Here is a 19,709-nt window from a genome sequence, read left to right on the forward strand (position 1 = left end):
CACACACACCTCCCCCCCCCCCCCCCCCCCTATCTACAGGCCTCAGCTCATACGATCTTGTGCGGGTTGGAGCACTGCGTCTTGCTGAGGGTGTAGGTGATGAAGAGGAGAAGGACCCCCAGCAACAGGCCCGTGAGCACCATGATGGACACGTAGCCGGCGTGGGGCAGCGGGGGGGCGTCGGGGGCCTCGGCCGGGATCATGTTGGTCAGGTTCAGCATGTAGCCCAGCGTCCAGCCCGCGTCGCTGCCTTTGATCTGAGGGGACACACGGCCGCCATGTTGGGAGTTCAGACCACAACAAGGATAGCTAGGATAAGATGCTTCTCTGTTACTGAGTGCTATTTTTTAAGTGCAAGGACGTAGGGCTGGGCGATTAATTGAATTTTGATCGCGATTTTGATTGTAGCGTGAAAACCATCACAAAACTAAGATAATTAAATTTTCGATTTAAGAAAGAAAAGTAAGAAAGAATAGCTGGATACATATCTGTACACTATTTTAGATTTGAATATTTTCTTTTTGACCATATTGTGTATTTTTTTAAGGCGAAATTTCAAAGTTCTCAGTTACAAAGTGTTTTTTGGGAGAGACATGCTGAATAAATACATCATGTTTTCAAACCCAAAAGTAATCCTCTGAATAAAAAGAAATTGTGATTATGATTTTTTCCATAATCAGGCAGCCTTACAAGCACGTACAACATACAATGGTTCCTATTTTAACAAAATAGGGCTCTCACTTGCGTTTCAGATGCAAGTGAGAAGCACCAAACGCAAGTAGCTTTGTGGGCGGTTCTATGGCTATGTTGCTATTATACCGGAGGATAAATGACTCAAGCTCCCGACACAAATCTAAAAAGGGTTGCCCTGAAGAAACCTAATTACCCGTAGGTGTGGTTTAGGCCTAACGTCCAATAAACCAATGAGAGTGCTATCTCCCATCCCCTTTAAGAGCCATGAGCGCATTTTAATCTGATGAGTTAATATTTTGACAGCGCGTTTGCAGTCTCCCGATGAGACACATGCATGACCACGTGAATTTTAAACTACAATTCTGCAATTCTGAGTCCTCAAATAAATTTCGCCAAAGAAAACTTAACACACATATGATATGCGGTAACTGTGGTTCTATTTAATGATATATGCAATACATTAACAAAAGTGTTTCTTACCAGTATTGTATGCATTATCGTTATCGACTTGTGTTGCTAATATGCCCCGTTAATATACATTGCCATGGACTGTATTATGCGTTACGTGTTTAGTTTGCGTGTGCTTAAACAGATGGATGCACACACGCACGCTGCATTCATTAATTATTTTACACACACGCGCGCCTGCATTCATTCATTCTTTTTTTTTCTCATTCACGGTAAAACAATGTTTTTTCAGGATCAAATACTCATCAATCCTAAAAGTTCTGGGCTTGTACACGATGTCTGTGTTAAAATAGCATCTGAACAACGCGCCACTGACTTTAAAGCAGGTATTTCCTGGTTTGTGGCAGAAATGTTTTCTGAAACTGCAAAATAGCACCAGGGATCGTTTGCGCCAGAACACACCTCCTCCTTTCACTGACCGCCCCTGGCGCGCAAGATCATTCCCTAATTTAGCGGCACGTGCCTGTGGAGGGAAAAGAACGCTCTGCGCAAGTTGCAAACTAGCAACGACACATGCGTCGGTGTAGAAAGTAAATTGCGCTGGATGCAAGATAGGGCCCAATAAGTGCGAACATTAAGTGCCAGGACGTACAACAACAAAGATAGCAAGGATAAGATGCTACACGATGCTAGGTACTAATGCTAAGTACAGAACAACAAGCCGAAATACGCCCGCGTTGGACGCAGCGGTAATCAAGGGCAGCAGGAGGCCCAGACGTTTGTTCTGGCCTTGGAGGAGGAAAAAGGTGTTTCTGTTCCCGGCACAGGGAGGAGGAAGGAAGGAGGAGGGAGGGGAAAGAAGGACAGAGGGGGGAGAAGGGAGGAAGAGGGAGGAGGAAGGAGAACCCCCCCACCTTCCTGATGATGGTGATTTCCTTGAAGGTGTCGGCGGTGAAGTTGTAGCCTTCGGTCAGCAGGGTGAGGATGTATGTGCCGCTGAAGCAGTACTCAGCCAAGTATTTCACCTTGGTGCTGGGATGCTGCCTCTGCATCTGTTCACACACACATGCACGTGCACACACACACATAAATTAACACACACAAATTAACACAGACACACACATAAACTAACACTCAAACACACAAATTAACACAACCACACACATGCACACACACGCATACACACACATGCACACGCAAACATACACCCACAAGCATGCAAACGTGCTCATAGACTAGAAAAACACTCACACCCGCACACACACACACACACCTACACGCACTGCTCTAACAACGATGAATACAGGAAGACCAGCATGGCTGCTGATCTTCTCTCTGAAGGTTCACCTACATCGGCCCAGGGCGTGGCGCAGTACTCTCTGAGTTTATCTTTGATGGTCTCCATGGGGGCCGAGGTGTCGGTCAGGTTCAGGAAGTCCAACACAAAGTAGTAGGCTGAGAAGGCCTGCTCAGAGATCCAGGCCAAAGCAAACGAGATGAGGGGGATGACACGGAGAAACATAGATCAACAGAAAAGCCTAACCACTAGGATTAACATAAATCAACTTTAAATCCAACCGCCGCTTATTAATGCGGAAGCCAACTGTTGTGCAAGGGTATTTCACTGCAGATGCCAGTTTGTTTGTTTGCCCCTGACAATAGCGAAATCACACTTCTTGTTGTCCTCATAACCTTGACATGTCGTGGCTGTGTGTCCGTTCATCGTGACTAAGTGTGACCCGGTGACGGGTTCAAATTCCAGGACAGATTGAAAACAATAAATTTAATAGGGGAACTGCACACCACTCCCATTGAGACAATATCGTTATAAATATACAAGAGTTATAAATACAGAGAGATACAACCAGTAAAACGGGCGCTTAGAGGCCCAACACGAAAACGGATCAACAAGTTTTTGATGCCATCCTATCCACTCTCACCAAAACATCAAAACCTGGATGGACCACAACTTCCTCAAACTCAACGGCAATAAAACTGAAATTATCATCGTTAGCCCAAAAAACCATCATCCCCACCTCCCAGAACTTCTCACTTTGCGTCGACGGTCACTCTGTCACTCCCTCCCCTCTGGTCAGAAACCTCGGCATCATCATGGACCCCACGCTCTCCTTCACGTCACACATAAACAGCGTCAGAAAAACGTCTTTCTTCCACCTCCGCCACATTGCACGCCTTCGACCCCCCCTTTCATCCTCTGCTGCCGAAACACTAATCCACGCCTTCATCTCTTGCAGACTCGACTATTGCAATAGCATTCTGTATGGCCTCCCCTCCACTATTCTTCAAAAATTGCAATATGTACAAAACTCTGCTGCCCGACTGCTTACTTGACTCCCCCTCAGAAGAACACATTACTCCCATCCTCCGTCAACTTCATTGGCGTCAATAAATCACGCATTAATTCCAAGATTCTCCTCACCACCTACAAAGCGCTAAACAACTTTGCACCCTCGTACAGAACCGATCTCCTCCATCGCCCCTCCCTCACTCGCCGCCTACACTCCGCTGATGCCAACCTTCTCACCTCCATCACCAAGACCAAGTATCGCACCCTGGGGGACAGAGCCTTCGCCATCGCCGCCCCTACCCTCTGGAACTCCCTCCCTCTGGCCTTCCGAAAGTCTGATACACTCTGTTCTCTCTGTTCTCTTCAGGACCACCTACAACCTTTAACAAATCATCCTCCGCCATCTTCTACTCTCTCCCGCTCTCTTAATGCGTTGCCTATTGTTGTTGTGTTGTTTATTTTTTTCCCCTTTTGTTTGATTGTCTGTACTGTCTGTATGGTTTCCTTTCTTAGTTGAAAAACGTCTTTGAGTATTTATAAAAGCGCTATAAAAAACGGATCAATTATTATTATTAGTATTATTGTTATTGAGGGGGATCATAGGAACAAAATGGCGCCCGCTCACCCCGAAAGACCCCTGCAACTCGGGCTGGAAGACCCCGTTGAAGGAGCAGCGGCTGAAATTGCACTTGGAGAAGTCAAAGATCTTTTTGACGGCCGTCCGGCACGAGTCGAAGTCTCCCGTCCCCTTGAGGGTGAAGTTCCTCGGAGACGCTTGGGGTTTGCTGCGGGCGACGCAGGGGGAGGCGTAGAGCTCAGAGTAGTCCCTCGTCCTGATGTAGCCCGGATGGAAACACGGGTCGGACAGACTCGTTGGTCCCGACTGAGAGAGAGAGATAGAGAGAGGGAGAGGGAGAGAGAGAGAGAGAGAGAGAGAGAGAGAGATAGGGGGGGGGAGAGAGAGGGATAGGGGGGGAGAGAGAGAGAGAGAGAGAGAGAGAGAGGAGAAGAGAGAGAGAGAGGAGAGAGACGAGAGAGAGAGAGAGAGGAGAGAGAGAGAGAGAGAGAGAGAGAGAGAGAGACACACACACACACACAGAGGCAGAGAGACAGAAACAGAGACAGAGAGAAACACACACACACACACCACACGCACACACAGATAAGAAAGCAAAGGAGAAAGGGTCATTTGATTGAAGTTAAGTGGGATGCAGCCGGTGGCTGTGAACAACTCTCTACATCAGCGTGAGGGTCGGCCCTCCAGGGGCCTGCCTGCCTCGTATTGAATGACCTTCAGCTTAATCTGAGCTTCTTACATCCTGCTGTCCATTTAGGTCTGAGGTTGAATGGGAAGAGGACTGCATTTAAAAGCATTTAAATGTGTGCCTAACATTCACCCATTCATACACCCACTCATTCACCCATTCATACACCCACTCATTCACCTATTCATACACCCACTCATTCACCCACTCATTCACCTATTCATACACCTATTCATACACCCACTCATTCATTCACCCATTCATACACCTATTCATACACCCACTCATTCACCTATTCATACACACACTCATTCATTCACCCATTCATACACCCACTCATTCACCTATTCATACACCCACTCATTCATTCACCCATTCATACACTCACTCATTCACCTATTCATACACCCACTCATTCATTCACCCATTCATAGAGCAGCGGCGGGGTCAGCCCTGCAAGGCCACAGCCAGCTCGTCTGGAGCAGTCAGTGTGAGGCTTCTTGCTCAGGGACACCTCGGCACTCCGCTAGGAGGAGCCGGGGAACAGCCTTCCTGTTCCAACCTGCTCTACCTCCAGTACCACTGAGTAACCCCCCCCCCCCCCCCGCCGCCGCCCCCGCCCATTAAAGTCAGGATCCACAACTTTAAGAGAGAACAGAGCAGAACAGACATGTGTTGGAGCTAGATAACATTGTGATCCCAGAGCCAATCAGTTAACAGATTTCGCTCACTAATAGCTAACGGGTGGCTACAGCCCTTCTAACTGCTACACCCTCTAGTGCCCCCTGCAGGCTGGGGGGGGGGGGGGGGGTTCCACTGAGTCGCTCACCGCGGTCTGGAGCGCCAGCATCTTCCGCAGCGCCTGGTCCTTGCCGTAGCACAGGTAGCTGTGTGTGTACAGGTTGTAGTCGTTGCCGTAGAGACGGAAGGTCATCAGGTTGTCGGGCGACTCGGTTCCGTCGAAGCGGGCGGAGACGAAGCTGATCTGCGTGGAGGCCCCGCCCAGATCCAGTGCACCGGTGGTCTCCTGGCCCTGGGGGGCCGGGGGCAGGGGGGCAGGTGAGCAGGGAGGCGCCACACACACACACACACACGCACATAAACGCAACTGCACTGCACACACACACACACACACAGGCACACCCGAACGCACACACACCTGCAGGCACACGCACACACAGACACCTGCACGCAAACACACACCTGCACGCCCACACACAGACACAAACACACTTACACACACATCCTAAGGGTAGCTATTGTGGATTTTAATGGACACACACTAAGGGGGTGTTTGAGGAGCTTAATGGACACACACACACACACACAAACACTAAGGGTGGGTTTGAGGACATTAATGGAAAGACACTCAGGTTGTGGTTGAGGACCTTAAGGGAAACACACACTAAGGGTGTTTGAGGACCTTAAGGGACACACCGATTAAGGGTGTTTGAGGCCTTAAAGGACACACACACACACACACACACACAGACACTAAGGGCGTGTTTGAGGACCTTAATGGAAACACACACACACACAAACTCGGGGTGAGTTTGAGGTCCTTAAAGGACACCCACTCAGGCTGTGTTTGAGGACCTTAATGGACGCACACACACACACACACACACACACACACACACACACACACACACACACACACACACACACACACACACACACCCCACAAACACCACACACACACACACACACACACACACACACAAACACACTCGGGGTGAGTTTGAGGTCCTTAAAGGACACCCACTCAGGCTGTGTTCCGGACCTGTGTGAGGCGGTCGTCCAGGTAGTTGACGGTCACCCAGCCGAAGGCGCCCTCTTCCTGCCCGCTGAGGATGCGCGCCCCCCGGAAGGAGAACGGGGCGCTGTGGAGGGCCGCCTCCACCGCCTGGAACACAGCGTCAGAGGCCGACGCGTTCTCAATGCTGCGGAGAACCACACACACACACACACACACACACACACACAGAGAAAAACATGCATACAAACACACACGCCCACAAATATGCTCCCAAACACACACACACACATGCGCGCAATAACACTCACACACACACAGAATCACACACATGCATACACAAACATACACACAGAAAAACATGCATGCACACAAAAGCGCACAAGTATACTCCCAGATACACACGCAAGCCCACACAAACACGCACACACAGAAACCCACACAAGCGCACACGCACACGCACACACACACACACACACACACACACACACACACATAACCATTAGCCAGATAGATTTATAGTCACATCCTGATCAATACAGGAATGGTCAGGATAATGAATGCCTATTCAGACACAAACACATAAATAACCTCCTTGTTCTCTTTTAACGGACCGGGCTGAGATTTGATTGCCTGTGAGCTAGCCTGGTGTTTCATCCCAGGGGCAAACAGAAACACAAGCAGGGCCAAACACAAAGATAAGCAGGGGCAGCATCCCACAGAACCAGTCAACAGTCAACGTACTGTCACCCAGTCCAACTATGGACCAATCATCTGGAAGCCCAGAACATAAACCCCTGTCTGTGCGTCTATGTCTGTGTGTTGGCAGTCAGTGTGCTTTGTGCAGTTCTATGGTGGTCAGTTTGGTTTCCTTCAGTGTGGTTTCAGTCCGACCGCCGACTGATGTTGCACTAATGTTTCTCTCTCTAACTCGTCCAGTAGTCGCAGCTCTCACCAGCTGCTCTGCATCTTACTGCACTCGACGCAGAGTTTACTAGAGGAGAGCAGAACTTTGCCCTTTCATCAAACCTGACTATCTGCCCCAGATGCAATTGCTCAGTGTCAGGTCAAAGGGCCCTGGCTCGGCCAAGACCGCAGCTCGCTTTGAAACAGGAAACAGGACTCATTTATGCATTTTTGATGAGGTCTTGAACAGAACCAGCCAAAAATATCCCCTCGGGAAGTGGAAGATTCCGAAGCATCTAAAAATCGACATCTCTATGACCAGCATCCTGCCTCTCACTCAGTGTGATGCTCGACTTCCTGTCTACAGGAAACCTGTGGGGTTTTGACTTTATGAGGTCAGTCCATTATCGGCACCGATTGCACTCCAGTCCGAGCCGCAGGGGACTGTCCCCGTCTCAGAGAGGCCGGGGAAACATCGCGTCTCTTCTCTCCGGCCTCGGTACCTTTCTCCAGAAATGTAAAACTGCTGGGAGAGTTTATCTCCTGGGGAAGGGAGTTCCAGTTGACGTAAGATGGGCAGCACGCTCCGCCTCGTTAAAACAATGGAGGAGCACGAGGAGAATGAAGCAATCAAAACCCTGCTGTCGGAAATGGACTGAATGACGACGTTAAAAGGTTTACAAGTTTACTCGGTTACCAATTTTAACTTGTTTGCTGCAATCAGCACGGCTCAGCACGGCTCTGATTGGCTTAGCGTGTGTGTGCGTCGGCGTGTGTGCGTGTGTGTCTCAGTGTGTATTTGTGTGTGCGTTGGTGTGTGTCTGTGTGTGGCTGCATGTTTTTGTGTATGTGTGTGTATATGTGTGTGCCGTTTGCGTGAGTGTGTGTGCGTGCGTGTGCGCGTGCGTCTGCGTCTACGTGGGTGTGTATGTGCGTGCGTGTGCGTCTACGTGGGTGTGTGTGCGCGCGCGCGTGCGTCTCCCTACTTGAGCAGCCTCATCCCGGCCGTGGCCCCGAGGTACAGAGGGGTCTCCCCGTGCCGGCTGCTTGGGACGGCCTGCCTGGCCTTCAGCATGCACTCTCCCAGGGACTCCGCTGCCCCCCGCGGGTTGGAGGCGTAGCTGGAGATACCCGGACCTGCAGCCGCCAGGAGACAGCACAGAAAGGCATGCTGGGAGACGGTGGGTAGACAAGCACCGGGGGGGGGGGGGGGGGAGAGGGGAGAGGGGTCGGGGGGGGGGAGGGCGGTCGGGGAGAGAGGTCTTGGGGGAGGGAGGTCTGAGGGGAGGCCTGGGGGGAGATCCTGGGGGGGGGGGGGGGGGGGGGGGGGAGTTCAGGGGGGAGAGGTCTGGTACACATCGAGGATCAAAGCTGCGGTGACGTAATGAACACTTGCCCTCCCCCTTCCCGCATAGACCCCGGGGATCTGATGATAAGCAGATGTTTGCCTGTTTTAAGTTCTCCGGAATACCCCCAGAAATATTCAGCTTTGTTTCGTTATCGGTCAAAGTCCGGCACACAATACAGCTGACGGTAACCCCGGGGATGATGTTGATTTTTACGCCATCCGCCTTGGGAGTCGTGGAAACAGATGAACTCTGATTAAGGAGCTGCTCTGAGCTACTTCTGGGTTTATTTGAGCTGGACTCGGCGGGATCGTTGCCTCGGGATAGGAGGTTGTTTGAAATGGAGGATAGGGAATTTGGTGCGACCCATAAATAAATACCCACTTCCGTCAGAGGTGGATCTCCCAGGTTCACAAAGTAAAAGCCACCCGCTAAGAGTTGGATCCCCCAGTTTCAAAGTAAAAGCCTCCCCACGCACACACCAACACACAGGCGTCACCCTGCTCTGCATTTGTTCAGTCACTTGAACCGGCTGGCGGGGAAATGGGTTCTCTTAGCTGGGAGCAAAAGGCAAACGCAGACTTTGTTTTGAAATGCTGTCCCACCTTTGAAACTGTTGAAGCTCACTTCTATCTTTAAAGGTCACAAGATAAAAAAAAATAGGGGGCGTGGGGTCAGGGTTTATGCTGATGAAAGGGTCGGTAAAAGTGTGGTTTAACAGCGAACTGGGAGTCCTCTTCCCTCATTTAGAATCTCACTCTCCCTCTCTCCCTCCCTCTCTCCCTCTCTATCTCATATAAAACATTTTTATTGAACTCTTTGATCCCGGCTGAATTCCTTTGGGTTTCTGCCTGCTTCACGTCTTCCCTTTGGATGAGTTTCAGTTGTAGTTAATCTCCGAGCCCCTGAATCATACGTGGACGGTTATCTTTCGTTTGTGTGTTCAATAAACACGGCCGTTGAAAAATCCAATACAAAATTTTGAAAGATGCTGCAAGAAAGACTGAAGCAAATGAGCCAAATAATTTCCTGAAAAAAACACGGTGTTCCTGGAGATTTGATCGGAGTGGGGATCAGTGATCAGAGAGCGGTGATCGGTGATCACTGACCAGAGTGCGGGGAACGGTGGTCGTTGATCAGTATGTGCTGATTGTGGACGAGTGATCGGTGCACCTTGATCGGTGACGGGTGTGCCGATTGGGGATCAGTGATCGATGATCAGCGATCGCTTCACCCTGATTGTTGATCACTATGTGGTGATTGGGGATTGGGTGATTGGTGCGCCGTGATCGTTGATCGGTGCAGCGTGATTATCGGTGTGCGTTGATCGGTGATCAGTGTTCTGTGATCAATGATGGGTGCACAGTGGAAGGTGAAAGGTGAGCGCTGCGTACCGTCAACCCTGCAGGAGTCGGTCTGCGTGACGCGGCCGGTGTTGTTGTCCTTCTCCGCCGGCCATTGGTAGATGTAGAGCGCCGTGTGGGAGGAGCCTGCGTCCATCACTATGCCATACTGGGGGAGAAGAGCTGCACTTCAGTGCTGTGTGTTTGAGGAGGGGGCAGTGTGTGTGTGTGTGTGTGTGTGTGTGTGTGTGTGTGTGTGTGTGTGTGTGTTTGCCTGATTGCCTGTGGGTATGGATGTGGGTGTGCTTGAAGGAGTATGGGTATGTAGGTATGTATGTACTGTATGTATGTATTGGTGTGAGCGTGTGGGTGTGGGTGGGAGTGTGTGTGTCTGTGTGCGTGTTGGTATGGGTGTGAGTGTGGGTGTGTGTGTGTGTGTGTGTAGCCATGTGTTTGTGTGATTGCGTGTGTGTGCGTGTGGGTATGGGTGTGGGTGTGGGTGTGTGTGTGAGTGTGCGTTTGGGTATGGGTGGGTGTGTGTTTGAGGGAGTGTGTGTGTCCATTTTGGTTTGTGTGCGTGTGGGTGTGTGTGTTGATGTGTGTGTGGGTGTGATGCTGACACTGGAATATCTAGCTTGAAACAGCGCAGGATTAAAGCCCAGAGGAGTTGCAGGTGTGAACCAAAGGAAGATCTGTTGTTTTTTTCCGCCTCATTCTCACTCTCTCTGCTCACTCTTCCAGGGTTACGTTTCACACCCTCCCAGTGAGTCTGCTCAGGGCCTTAAGCCCTAGATGGGTGTGGTGGCCGGCCTCTCGTCTAACAGAATCCCCTCTCTTCTCAGTGTGTTCAAACCGAAAGTAGGAGCTCGCCTTATCGTCCGTCACCGTGGAGCCTGTGTGTGTGTGTGTGTGACGGCCCTGTTTACCATAATTGGAGTGTGTGTGCCGACTCTAAGAGACGATCAGCCTCCCACTCGGACACTCAAACGCCTCACTCTGCATGGCGTCGCGGCTCCACACAGAGTGTTTACCGACACCGGGACGTTTCTGTGTGCTCCGCTCAAACAACAAGCGTGGCCCCCCCCCAGCCCCAACCCCCCGACCCCCCCGCCGTGCACGGCCGACCCAGCCCACTGTACCTTGTACTTCTGGGGGAGGGGCTTGTTTTGCAACACTCCCACGGTCACCAGGGCAACGAGCGCGATGACGGCGATCCCGGCGACGAAGATGGTCACAGTTCTGTAGCCCGGACTCGCCTCTTTCATCTCTGGAGGGACAGGGGGGCCAGACAGGAAGGAGTGGGTGAGATGAAGGGAGGGAGGGAGGGAGGGAGAGTGGGGGAGGGGGAGGAAGGGGGAGAGGGGGTTAGCCAGTTTTAAACAGCCAGATGTTGATGACATGAGACCGCTGCTCTTTCTCCGTCATGGTTGCCGCGTCTCCCCCCCTTGACGACCGCAAGTCTGATAACACACAGAGCACGACCACAACAACACGACAACACCTGCGCCGCAGCTGGAACCTCCCACCTCAGCTCCATTAGCGACATTGTGCTTTTTTACGACGGCGTTATTGTGGGCCGTCGCCGTGGAGACGGATGAGGTCCGTGGATTAGTTGTCGTGTGTGTGGATGCTGAAGCTCTGTTTGGGTTTCCGTTCCATTAGCTATGTGTACTTATTCATCCACGTTTACAATTTGGGTTTTTAAAAAGCCAGCAAGCACTTGAACACACACTGTCCTGAACACACACATACATACCCCTCCCAAACACACGCACGCACGCAAATGCACACAAATACACACACACAAATACTTACCCCCCCGCACACAAAAATACACAGACAAAAAAGTACAAGTACATACAAATACACAGACACACACAGACACAGACACACACGCACACGCGGAACGAACAGACTCTAGAGTAAAGTCACTTTGGATGAGAGCCGGCATTTCTTCTGCTGTACAAAAAGGACTAAAAAAGGATGTAGTGCAGCAAGACAGTGCACGCACACACACACACACACACACACACACACACACACACACACACACACACACACACACACACACACACACACACACACACACACACACACACACACACACACACACTTACATTTGACCGTCTCTCAGTTTAAATGTGGGAGTGACTTCACTAGAAACGGGGCTGCTTCATCAATCATTGCCAACAGAGAGGAGTAAACAGAGATATATATTCTGGTTTCAGTGTATACACACACACACACACACACACACACACACACACACACACACACACACAGTGAGTGAGTGAACAGAATTCTGGAGTCAGACCAAAGCAGAGACAACAGACTCTGCTGCCTGCTCTGCTATTCTTCTCCTAAAAAAACAACCCCCCCCCCCCATACACACACACACCACACACACACACACACACACACCCACACACACACACACACACACACACACACACACACACACACACACACACACACACACACACACACACACACACGTGAGGGGAGACCTAGAAAAGACGAGTGTAGAAAAAGCAGCAAATAGAAAGTGGATCCAACCAAAGGGAACACTTACCTCTGTTGTCTGAAGTCCACAACTGAGAGAGAGAGAGAGAGTTAGGGAGAGCTAGGGAGAGAGAGAGAGCGGCAGAGAAATAGTTAGAGGGAGAGTTAGAGGGAGAGAACAAAATAGAGAAAGAGAGAGGGAGCGGGAGCGAGCTACAGGGAGAGAGACAGAGATTAAGAGAGAGAGAGAGAGAGAGAGAGAGAGAGAGCTAGCAGAGTGCAGCGGAAGCACGCGCGACACGGCGAAGCAGAAAAGAGAGCGAGCGAGTGCAGGGGGCGCACGAGAAGGGAGAGGTTAGGAAGGGGTGAGAGTCGCCGGCCGGGGATCCAAAACACAGAGGAAAGGGCGAACGAGAGGAGAGGAAAAGAGAACGGAAAATACTGGGGGGGGGTAAAGAGAAGCAGATTCTGCTGTGTCGAGACGGCACCGATAGGGGAGTAGGACACGGTGTGTGTGTGTGTGTGTGTGTGTGTGTGTGTGTGTGTGTGTGTGTGTGTGTGTGTGTGTGTGTGGCACTGAGTTGTGCGTTTCCTCCTGTTCTGGTGCAGCACACAGATTGGTCGCTATGGAGACACAGTTCAAGTGTTCAAGTGTGTGCGTGCGTGTGTGTGCGTATTTGTGTGTGTGTGTGTGTGCGCGCGGGCCATTTAGGAGTTTGTTGGCTGTTTCGGAAAACTAATGTTACAGTCCTTTCCCACCCAAGCCCACTTCCTCTCTGTCCCTCACTCTCTTTCTTTGTCTCTCTCTCCCTCCCTCCCTCCCTCTCCTTCTCCCTCTCGTTTCGTCTCCCTCCCCTCGTCTTTGTCCCTCCCTCTCTGTGTGTGGGATGTGCAGCTGGGAGAGGAAGCAGGGACTCCCTGTCTTGTGATGTCATCCCTGTGACAGTTTGGAATCCCCAGTTTCCCCCAGGACTGGGTCTGTGTGTGTGTGCGTGCGTGTGTGCGTACACAAAGTACGCGTGTGTATGTGTACGTGTGTGTGACCTACCTGTAAATATGCTTCTACTATTCACAGTTTTGTCTTGCATTGCCCACCCCCCCGCTGCCACACGCACACACACGCGCACACACAGCGTTTAGAACAATTCAAACAGTGATGGGACGCATAGTAGCATTAGCATGGATTCTGTCTACAGTCGGCCACCTTTGTGTCTACCGTCGGCTACTTATCAGCTTCCAAACACCGCCTCAAAGTCTGCCTCCGCGTGGAACGCGCCTGAGTCATCTCACCCGCTACGTTACGAGCAGTCCTGGATAAATATCCTGTCATTGTTCGAGCATGCTTTCACGCTGGTTGTTTCTCAGCGCCAACCCTGAGCTTCCTGTCTCTGTGGAACCTGTGTCACTCAAACCATGACCACACGCATCCTGCGAACATGCACTCTGTCAGGTCCGCAGCGGCTTTACGGTCATGAGACGGCCTCGATGACGCGGTGTTCACTCCCTGGAAAGATGTCACGTTACCTTTTCGTGCCGTGGTGACATTTACGTCATTTGAAAGCCACTTCGGTCGGCTGGTTTTGTGGCACCATTCTCTGAAATCCCCTTCTGAGCGTACTGTGAACCAGGCGGGGGTTGGCCGCCGTCAGCTCCGCGGTTCAGCCCCGGCGTCGTCAACGTGTGATCGCACATCACACAGCTCGCCCGCCCCACCGACAAGACGGGACGCGTCCCGCCCGCAACCCGTCCACGCGCACCCGCCGGCAGGCAGGTCCCAGCCCAACCTCCGTACGCGCCAAACCATTCAACACCTCTTGAGTCAGGTCTTTCCCCAAAAACTCACATCTGGAGGTAAACATCTGTCATGGAACAATCCTGTTGTTTACCTTTTTTCGCGGTTAGAAGTCTCCGCAGTCCGAGGCGCGAGTAATCGCCTCGACACATCTCGATCTGATTGCGGCGGCGGCGCTGAGCTCGAGGCGCCGCCGCCGCTCCTTTTAATTACAGGGACGCGTTAAGTCAGCAGAGATGAGTCGCGGCTCGCGCCACACAGGGAGCGGACCCCGGGGGCCCGCACTGCAGGGACATGTAGGGCCGCAGTCAACACACACACCGTTACTATGTGTCCTATGACGTCAGTTATGCGTTCCTGCATTCCTCCAAGGGTTGCTCTGGGCAAACGCATGCAAACACAGGCACACACAGACACACACACGCTCGCCCAAACATAGGCATATACACACACACACACACACACACACACACACAAACGAGCATGCACACATAAAATGCACAGGCCTGCAAGTGCAGCTACACAAATGTACACACGTGCACACACACACACACACCCACACGGGCACGCTGCTGCACACACACACACAGCGTGTTGCCATTGACATTCAGCCGAAGGGTGATGTCGCCCGGGGGGGTAGAGGCGTGGGAGAGGCATTAACTTAGAGAACAGAGAGCGGAGTTCCTAGTGACAACAAAGGCCTTATTGGGAAGGTAGGGGCTGATTGGGTTCGCCTCTCACACCGTGTGTGTGTGTGTGTGTGTGTGTGTGTGTGTGTGTGTGTGTGTGTGTGTGTGTGTGTGTGTGTGTGTGTGGCTGGCTGTGGTGGGAGGGTTGATTCAGGAGTCGCTGGCCCAAAGTGCCAGTGGCTCTGATACGTGCCACGCTTTTAATTAAACCAAAGCGACGCCAGTCACAAAAAATGAACGGTTAATGAACGTGTCTCTGGCCCGGTTAGTCCCCACCCCCACACCAACTCTAGCCCGAAGCCTCCCCCACCTTTACCCCTACCGATGCCCTGACCTTTCTCCCCACCTCAAGGCACACCGCGTCTGTCTCGGTTTGACTCAGTGGAAGATCATCAGTGGATCACCCCGTCTACCGCGGCCCCCTGAAAGGCTGGGCTCAGACCGCATTGTCTCTGCTTCCTGTGTACCATAGAGGCCCTGGTGCTCTGTACCCTGGAGGTGCTTCCAGCCCTGCTGTTTGCTCTGCCCTGCTCCCAACACAGACAGACAGCTTCTCATGGTCACCAGAGAGAGACAGACAGACAGGCTTCTCATGGTCACCAGAGAGAGACAGACAGACAGCTTCTCATGGTCACCAGAGAGAGACAGACAGACAGCTTCTCATGGTCACCAGAGAGAGAGACAGACAGGCTTCTCATGGTCACCAGAGAGAGACAGACAGACAGCTTCTCATGGTCACCAGAGAGAGACAGACAGACAGCTTCTCATGGTCACCAGAGAGAGAGACAGACAGACGGCTTCTCATGGTCACCAGAGAGAGTGACAGACAGACAGGCTTCTCATGTCACCAGAGAGAGAGACAGACAGACAGGCTTCTCATGGTCACCAGAGAGAGAGACAGACAGACAGCTTCTCATGGTCACCAGAGAGAGAGACAGACAGACAGGCTTCTCATGGTCACGAGAGAGAGAGACAGACAGACAGGCTTCTCATGGTCACCAGAGAGAGAGACAGACAGACAGGCTTCTCATGGTCACCAGACAGACAGACAGACAGACAGGCTTATTATGGTCATCACCAAACAGAGAGACAGACAGACAGGCTTCTGCTTCACCCAGTCCCCAAGAAGTGGAAGAGGAAACTGAAAGTTCCTCGTTTGGTTTTCAGAACCTCTTTTGCCCCCTGGCCGTCACGACTGTTTATAAGACAAATGTGGTTCTCTGTTGGACGTTTGTCTACATACAGAGAGAGACAGATAGAGAGAGACATAAAGAGAGAGGAGAGAGAGAGAGGGAGACATAGAGTTAAAGAGACAGAGCGAGACAGACAGAGAGACCAAGAGAGACAGAGAGACGAAGACAAAGACAAAGAGGGAGAGAGACAGAGACAGAGAAAGACAGAGGGAGAGAGAGACAGAGGAAGAGAGAGAGAGACAGAGAAAGACAGAGGGAGAGAGAGAGAGACAGAGAGAGAACACACATGATGGAGAGAGATGCTGCCAAGGCGTGAACGTTCAGCAGAACGAATGACAAAAGCCAAAAGCCCGACCTTAATGCGTTCTGACAACTTTCCAATATCTGTTTGTTTTCCTGCTCTCCAAACCCCCCCCCTCCTAGCTGGTGAGGCTGTGAGCCGTCACCTGAGAAGCAGGATGCTGAGTTACCCGAGGACTAAGCTCCAGGTGAAGAGAGGTGTGCAGTCAACAGGATTACTCACAGGATACTCAGACTCCTTACTCACGATGGCCATGCGCCAACCAGACTAACATTTCCGAAGTGAGTCATTATCTAATAGCTCAAGCATTTAAAATTTCAAAACAAACGCCTGGTGACTCGCGCACTTGATGTCGTTATGTTCTTAGCAATCACCTCCCCCTTCTTGAGAGCTGTACTTTCGTTATCTCACAGCACTGCGTGGAAATGACCACTTCAATTCATTACTCTGCACTATTTCAACGGTTCCTCTCTCTGGGAAACGGACTGTGTGAAACACTGTAGAAGGGCGAGTGGTAAAACAAGGACGCACACCTGCTTAGGCCAGCCCAGACCCCCGCTGGAGGACCCTCACAGAGCGGGCCAAAGGTGAGGGTACGCACACACACACACACACAAGAACACCAAGTCTAACACACACCAACACACACACACACACAAACCCTCTCTCACACACCCGCATTTACAACAAGTCAATTACACCAACCCACACACACACACACCGACACACATAAAATGCAGATACACAATCTTTATGAGTATGTTGCATGAAATTGGTTTCCTGTAAGCCATCTGTTGCAACTATGTGTGTACATGTGTGTGTTGTGTGTGTAGTGCGCGTGCATGTACGTGCGTGTGCGTGCCAGTCATTGCAGTACACCTACCTCTTTGTTCAGACATGGGTAACTCTCTCAGCCAGGACACAATGCTCTTCCTATTCTCTCACTCTCTCTCTGTCTCTCTCTGTCTCTCTCTATCTCTCTCGCTCTCTCTCTCTCTCTCTGTCTCTGTCTCTGTCTCTCTCTCTATGGCTCCCTCACACTGTCCCCTGGTTCTCCTATAGCTGTCTACTCTGGTCTAATGTTCTCACCACCTCCTTTCTCATGTGCTCCCCTCTCCTTTATTAGGAGAAGCACGCCTTCCCTCCTCCCACTATACTCCCCCCTCCCCCCCTCCCACTACTCTCCCCCTCCCCTCCCTTCCTCTCACTTCACTCCCCCTCCCCTCTTCTCTTCTCCTTTCCAGGCGCCTCAAGCCTGCCATTCTGTTTACGTCCATACTCTCTCTCTCTCTCTCTCTTCAATCTCTCACCCCCCACAACCCCCCCCATCACCCTCTTTTGCTCTAATTTTCTATTTTTTTCCTCTCTCTGCCATCCCTCTCTCCTCCCTTCTCATCTCTCTCTCTCTCTCACTCTTATTCTCTCTCCCCCAGTCCCCTTCTCTGTCTCTCTGTCCCTCAATCTCTCCCTCTTATTCTCACTCCCCAAACCCATCTCCTTCTCTCCCTCTCCCCCTCTCTCTCTCGCTGTCCCTCAGTCTCTCTCTTAATCTCTCTCCCCCTCTCTCTCTGTCCCTCCGTCTCTCCCCGTTTTTCTCTCTGCCATCCCTCTCTCTCTGTCTGTCCCTCCATCTCTCCCTGTTATTCTCTCGGCCATCCTTCTCTCCCTCCCATCTCTCTCTCTCTCTCTCTCTCTCTCTCTCTCTCTCTCTCTCTCTCTGTCTCTCCCTGTTATTCTCTCTGCCTGTCGCCATCTCTCTGTGTCTTCTGAAAGTGGGTCACACATGAAAGATCCTCCCAGATCTGGAGAGGCTGAACGAGGAACAGACGAGGCAACACATGCATGCCACTGAATCCCCAGAGCTCCCTTAATGCCAGCCAGCATCCTCCCTCAACAAGTCCCCCTTACTCCCTCCTGAGATTGTACTTTTCTTTCCTTCAAAGAAGAGCCTAAAATCAGGTGCACTGTGCGGTGAACAGGTTTCAAAGTAAAAGCGCAGGTTTTCAATATTTTTGTTTTTATCAGGCTGACGTTGGACCACAACCAATTTGAGCTGGGGGGCGTGTATGTGTGTGTGTGTGTGTGTGTGTGTGTGTGTGTATGCCCGAGTGCATGTGTGCACATGACTTTTACACACTTTCATCGAGGCTGAAATACAAAGGGTTTCCTGTTTTTAGTTTTTCATGCGAGTTGCAAGCCCTGCGAGGGTCAGATGTCCATGTTAGACATTAACATGTGCTTAACGCTACACCATGGACTGGCGTTACAAACCCGCTCAACCATCAACAGAAAGCGTACGTAACAGCACGCCTGAGGCTGTCCCCCCTATGGTGCATTGTGGGGGATTTCCTTGGTCATTTGGGACAGGGGTCCCCCTAAAAGCTCTGACCCACCTGAGTGGAGGCGGTTCCTTCCCAGAACCACAAAGCACCACATTAATTTAGCATGTCCAAAACAATGTTGAACTTGAAACGTACTAATGAAAGACAAATGGAACCTCTTACATACAACGTCTGCAAACATGTTCCTGTGTTCCACTTTTAGCTGTGCGGTCGCCCCCAAGGGCTTAAGAACTGTTGTTTCATGAGATGCCTTCATCCCAACACACTTGGAGTGTATCTAGAATAAGCATGATCAGGAATCTTGCTCAAGCGCGCCTGCCTGAGGTTTTCGGAAAACACTCTCCTTCCACTTTTGTTTGACTTCGCGCCGAGCAACAGCTCGGAGGCTAACAATAGGAAGTCCGAGAAAATGTGAAACAATTGGGTTATGAGCAAATCAACTTTCTCACACAGTCATACAGAACTATGAAAGGGCTACTTAATGGGCTTATGGCCCGCGGCCAGTCGATCCATTCAGACTACTGAAATAGGACATCTGATCTGTACTGGGAACATTGGGTGGAAGCGAGCTTCACGCCAGCATCTTTCATTTCCACTTAAGAGGAAGTTTCGCCCAGACGTAGCTAAAAGAGCGCATCTGCTTTGGTTTGTAACAGGCAGTAGCCGGATGCTAGTATTTCCCCTATGGGGGTCATCCCTATGTTCCCCGGGTCCTATGTTCCCCGCTCGGGGTACATAGGACCCTTTTTTTTTAAAAAAGGTCCTATGTTCCCCATTTTTCCCAAAAAGTGTCCTATGTTCCCCTGTAGCAATACATACCGGGGAGCATAGGACCCTTTCCTGGGAAAAGGGTCCTATGTTCCCC

At 51.2% G+C, this 19,709-nt stretch overlaps 1 protein-coding gene across 4 annotated transcripts; it reads right to left on the bottom strand.

Moving 5' to 3' along the window:
- Positions 1-34: 34 nt before the first annotated feature.
- entpd1 (ectonucleoside triphosphate diphosphohydrolase 1) lies at positions 35-17,582 on the bottom strand. Of its 4 annotated transcripts, none has more exons than XM_056577498.1 (10): positions 17,386-17,582; positions 11,165-11,292; positions 10,077-10,194; positions 8,323-8,473; positions 6,458-6,617; positions 5,504-5,707; positions 4,035-4,292; positions 2,453-2,566; positions 2,016-2,153; positions 35-257 (listed from the first exon to the last, which is right to left on the bottom strand). In XM_056577498.1, exons 1-10 carry the CDS (start codon positions 17,399-17,401, stop codon positions 48-50), a joined length of 1,497 nt encoding a protein of 498 aa, XP_056433473.1. In that variant the 5' UTR covers positions 17,402-17,582; the 3' UTR covers positions 35-47. The 4 variants fall into 4 exon arrangements, with proteins under 4 accessions (XP_056433473.1, XP_056433475.1, XP_056433474.1 ...); XM_056577500.1 differs by lacking the exon at positions 17,386-17,582 and adding an exon at positions 16,725-17,304; XM_056577499.1 differs by lacking the exon at positions 17,386-17,582 and adding an exon at positions 12,598-12,657.
- Between the last annotated feature and the right edge of the window lie 2,127 nt (positions 17,583-19,709).

This window comes from Gadus chalcogrammus, chromosome 18 (genome assembly GCF_026213295.1).
Source record: "Gadus chalcogrammus isolate NIFS_2021 chromosome 18, NIFS_Gcha_1.0, whole genome shotgun sequence".
NCBI classification, from domain to species: Eukaryota; Metazoa; Chordata; class Actinopteri; order Gadiformes; family Gadidae; genus Gadus; species Gadus chalcogrammus.

What these genes read in the sequence shown, in the direction of transcription:
- entpd1 (XM_056577498.1), bottom strand. An exon ending in CCCTCCCCCAGAAGTACAAG is followed by an intron (nt 10,195 to 11,164) that starts GTACAGTGGGCT and finishes CTTCTCCCCCAG; the next exon opens with TATGGCATAGTGATGGACGC. An exon ending in GCGCCACGCCCTGGGCCGAT is followed by an intron (nt 2,154 to 2,452) that starts GTAGGTGAACCT and finishes GTGTGTGAACAG; the next exon opens with ATGCAGAGGCAGCATCCCAG.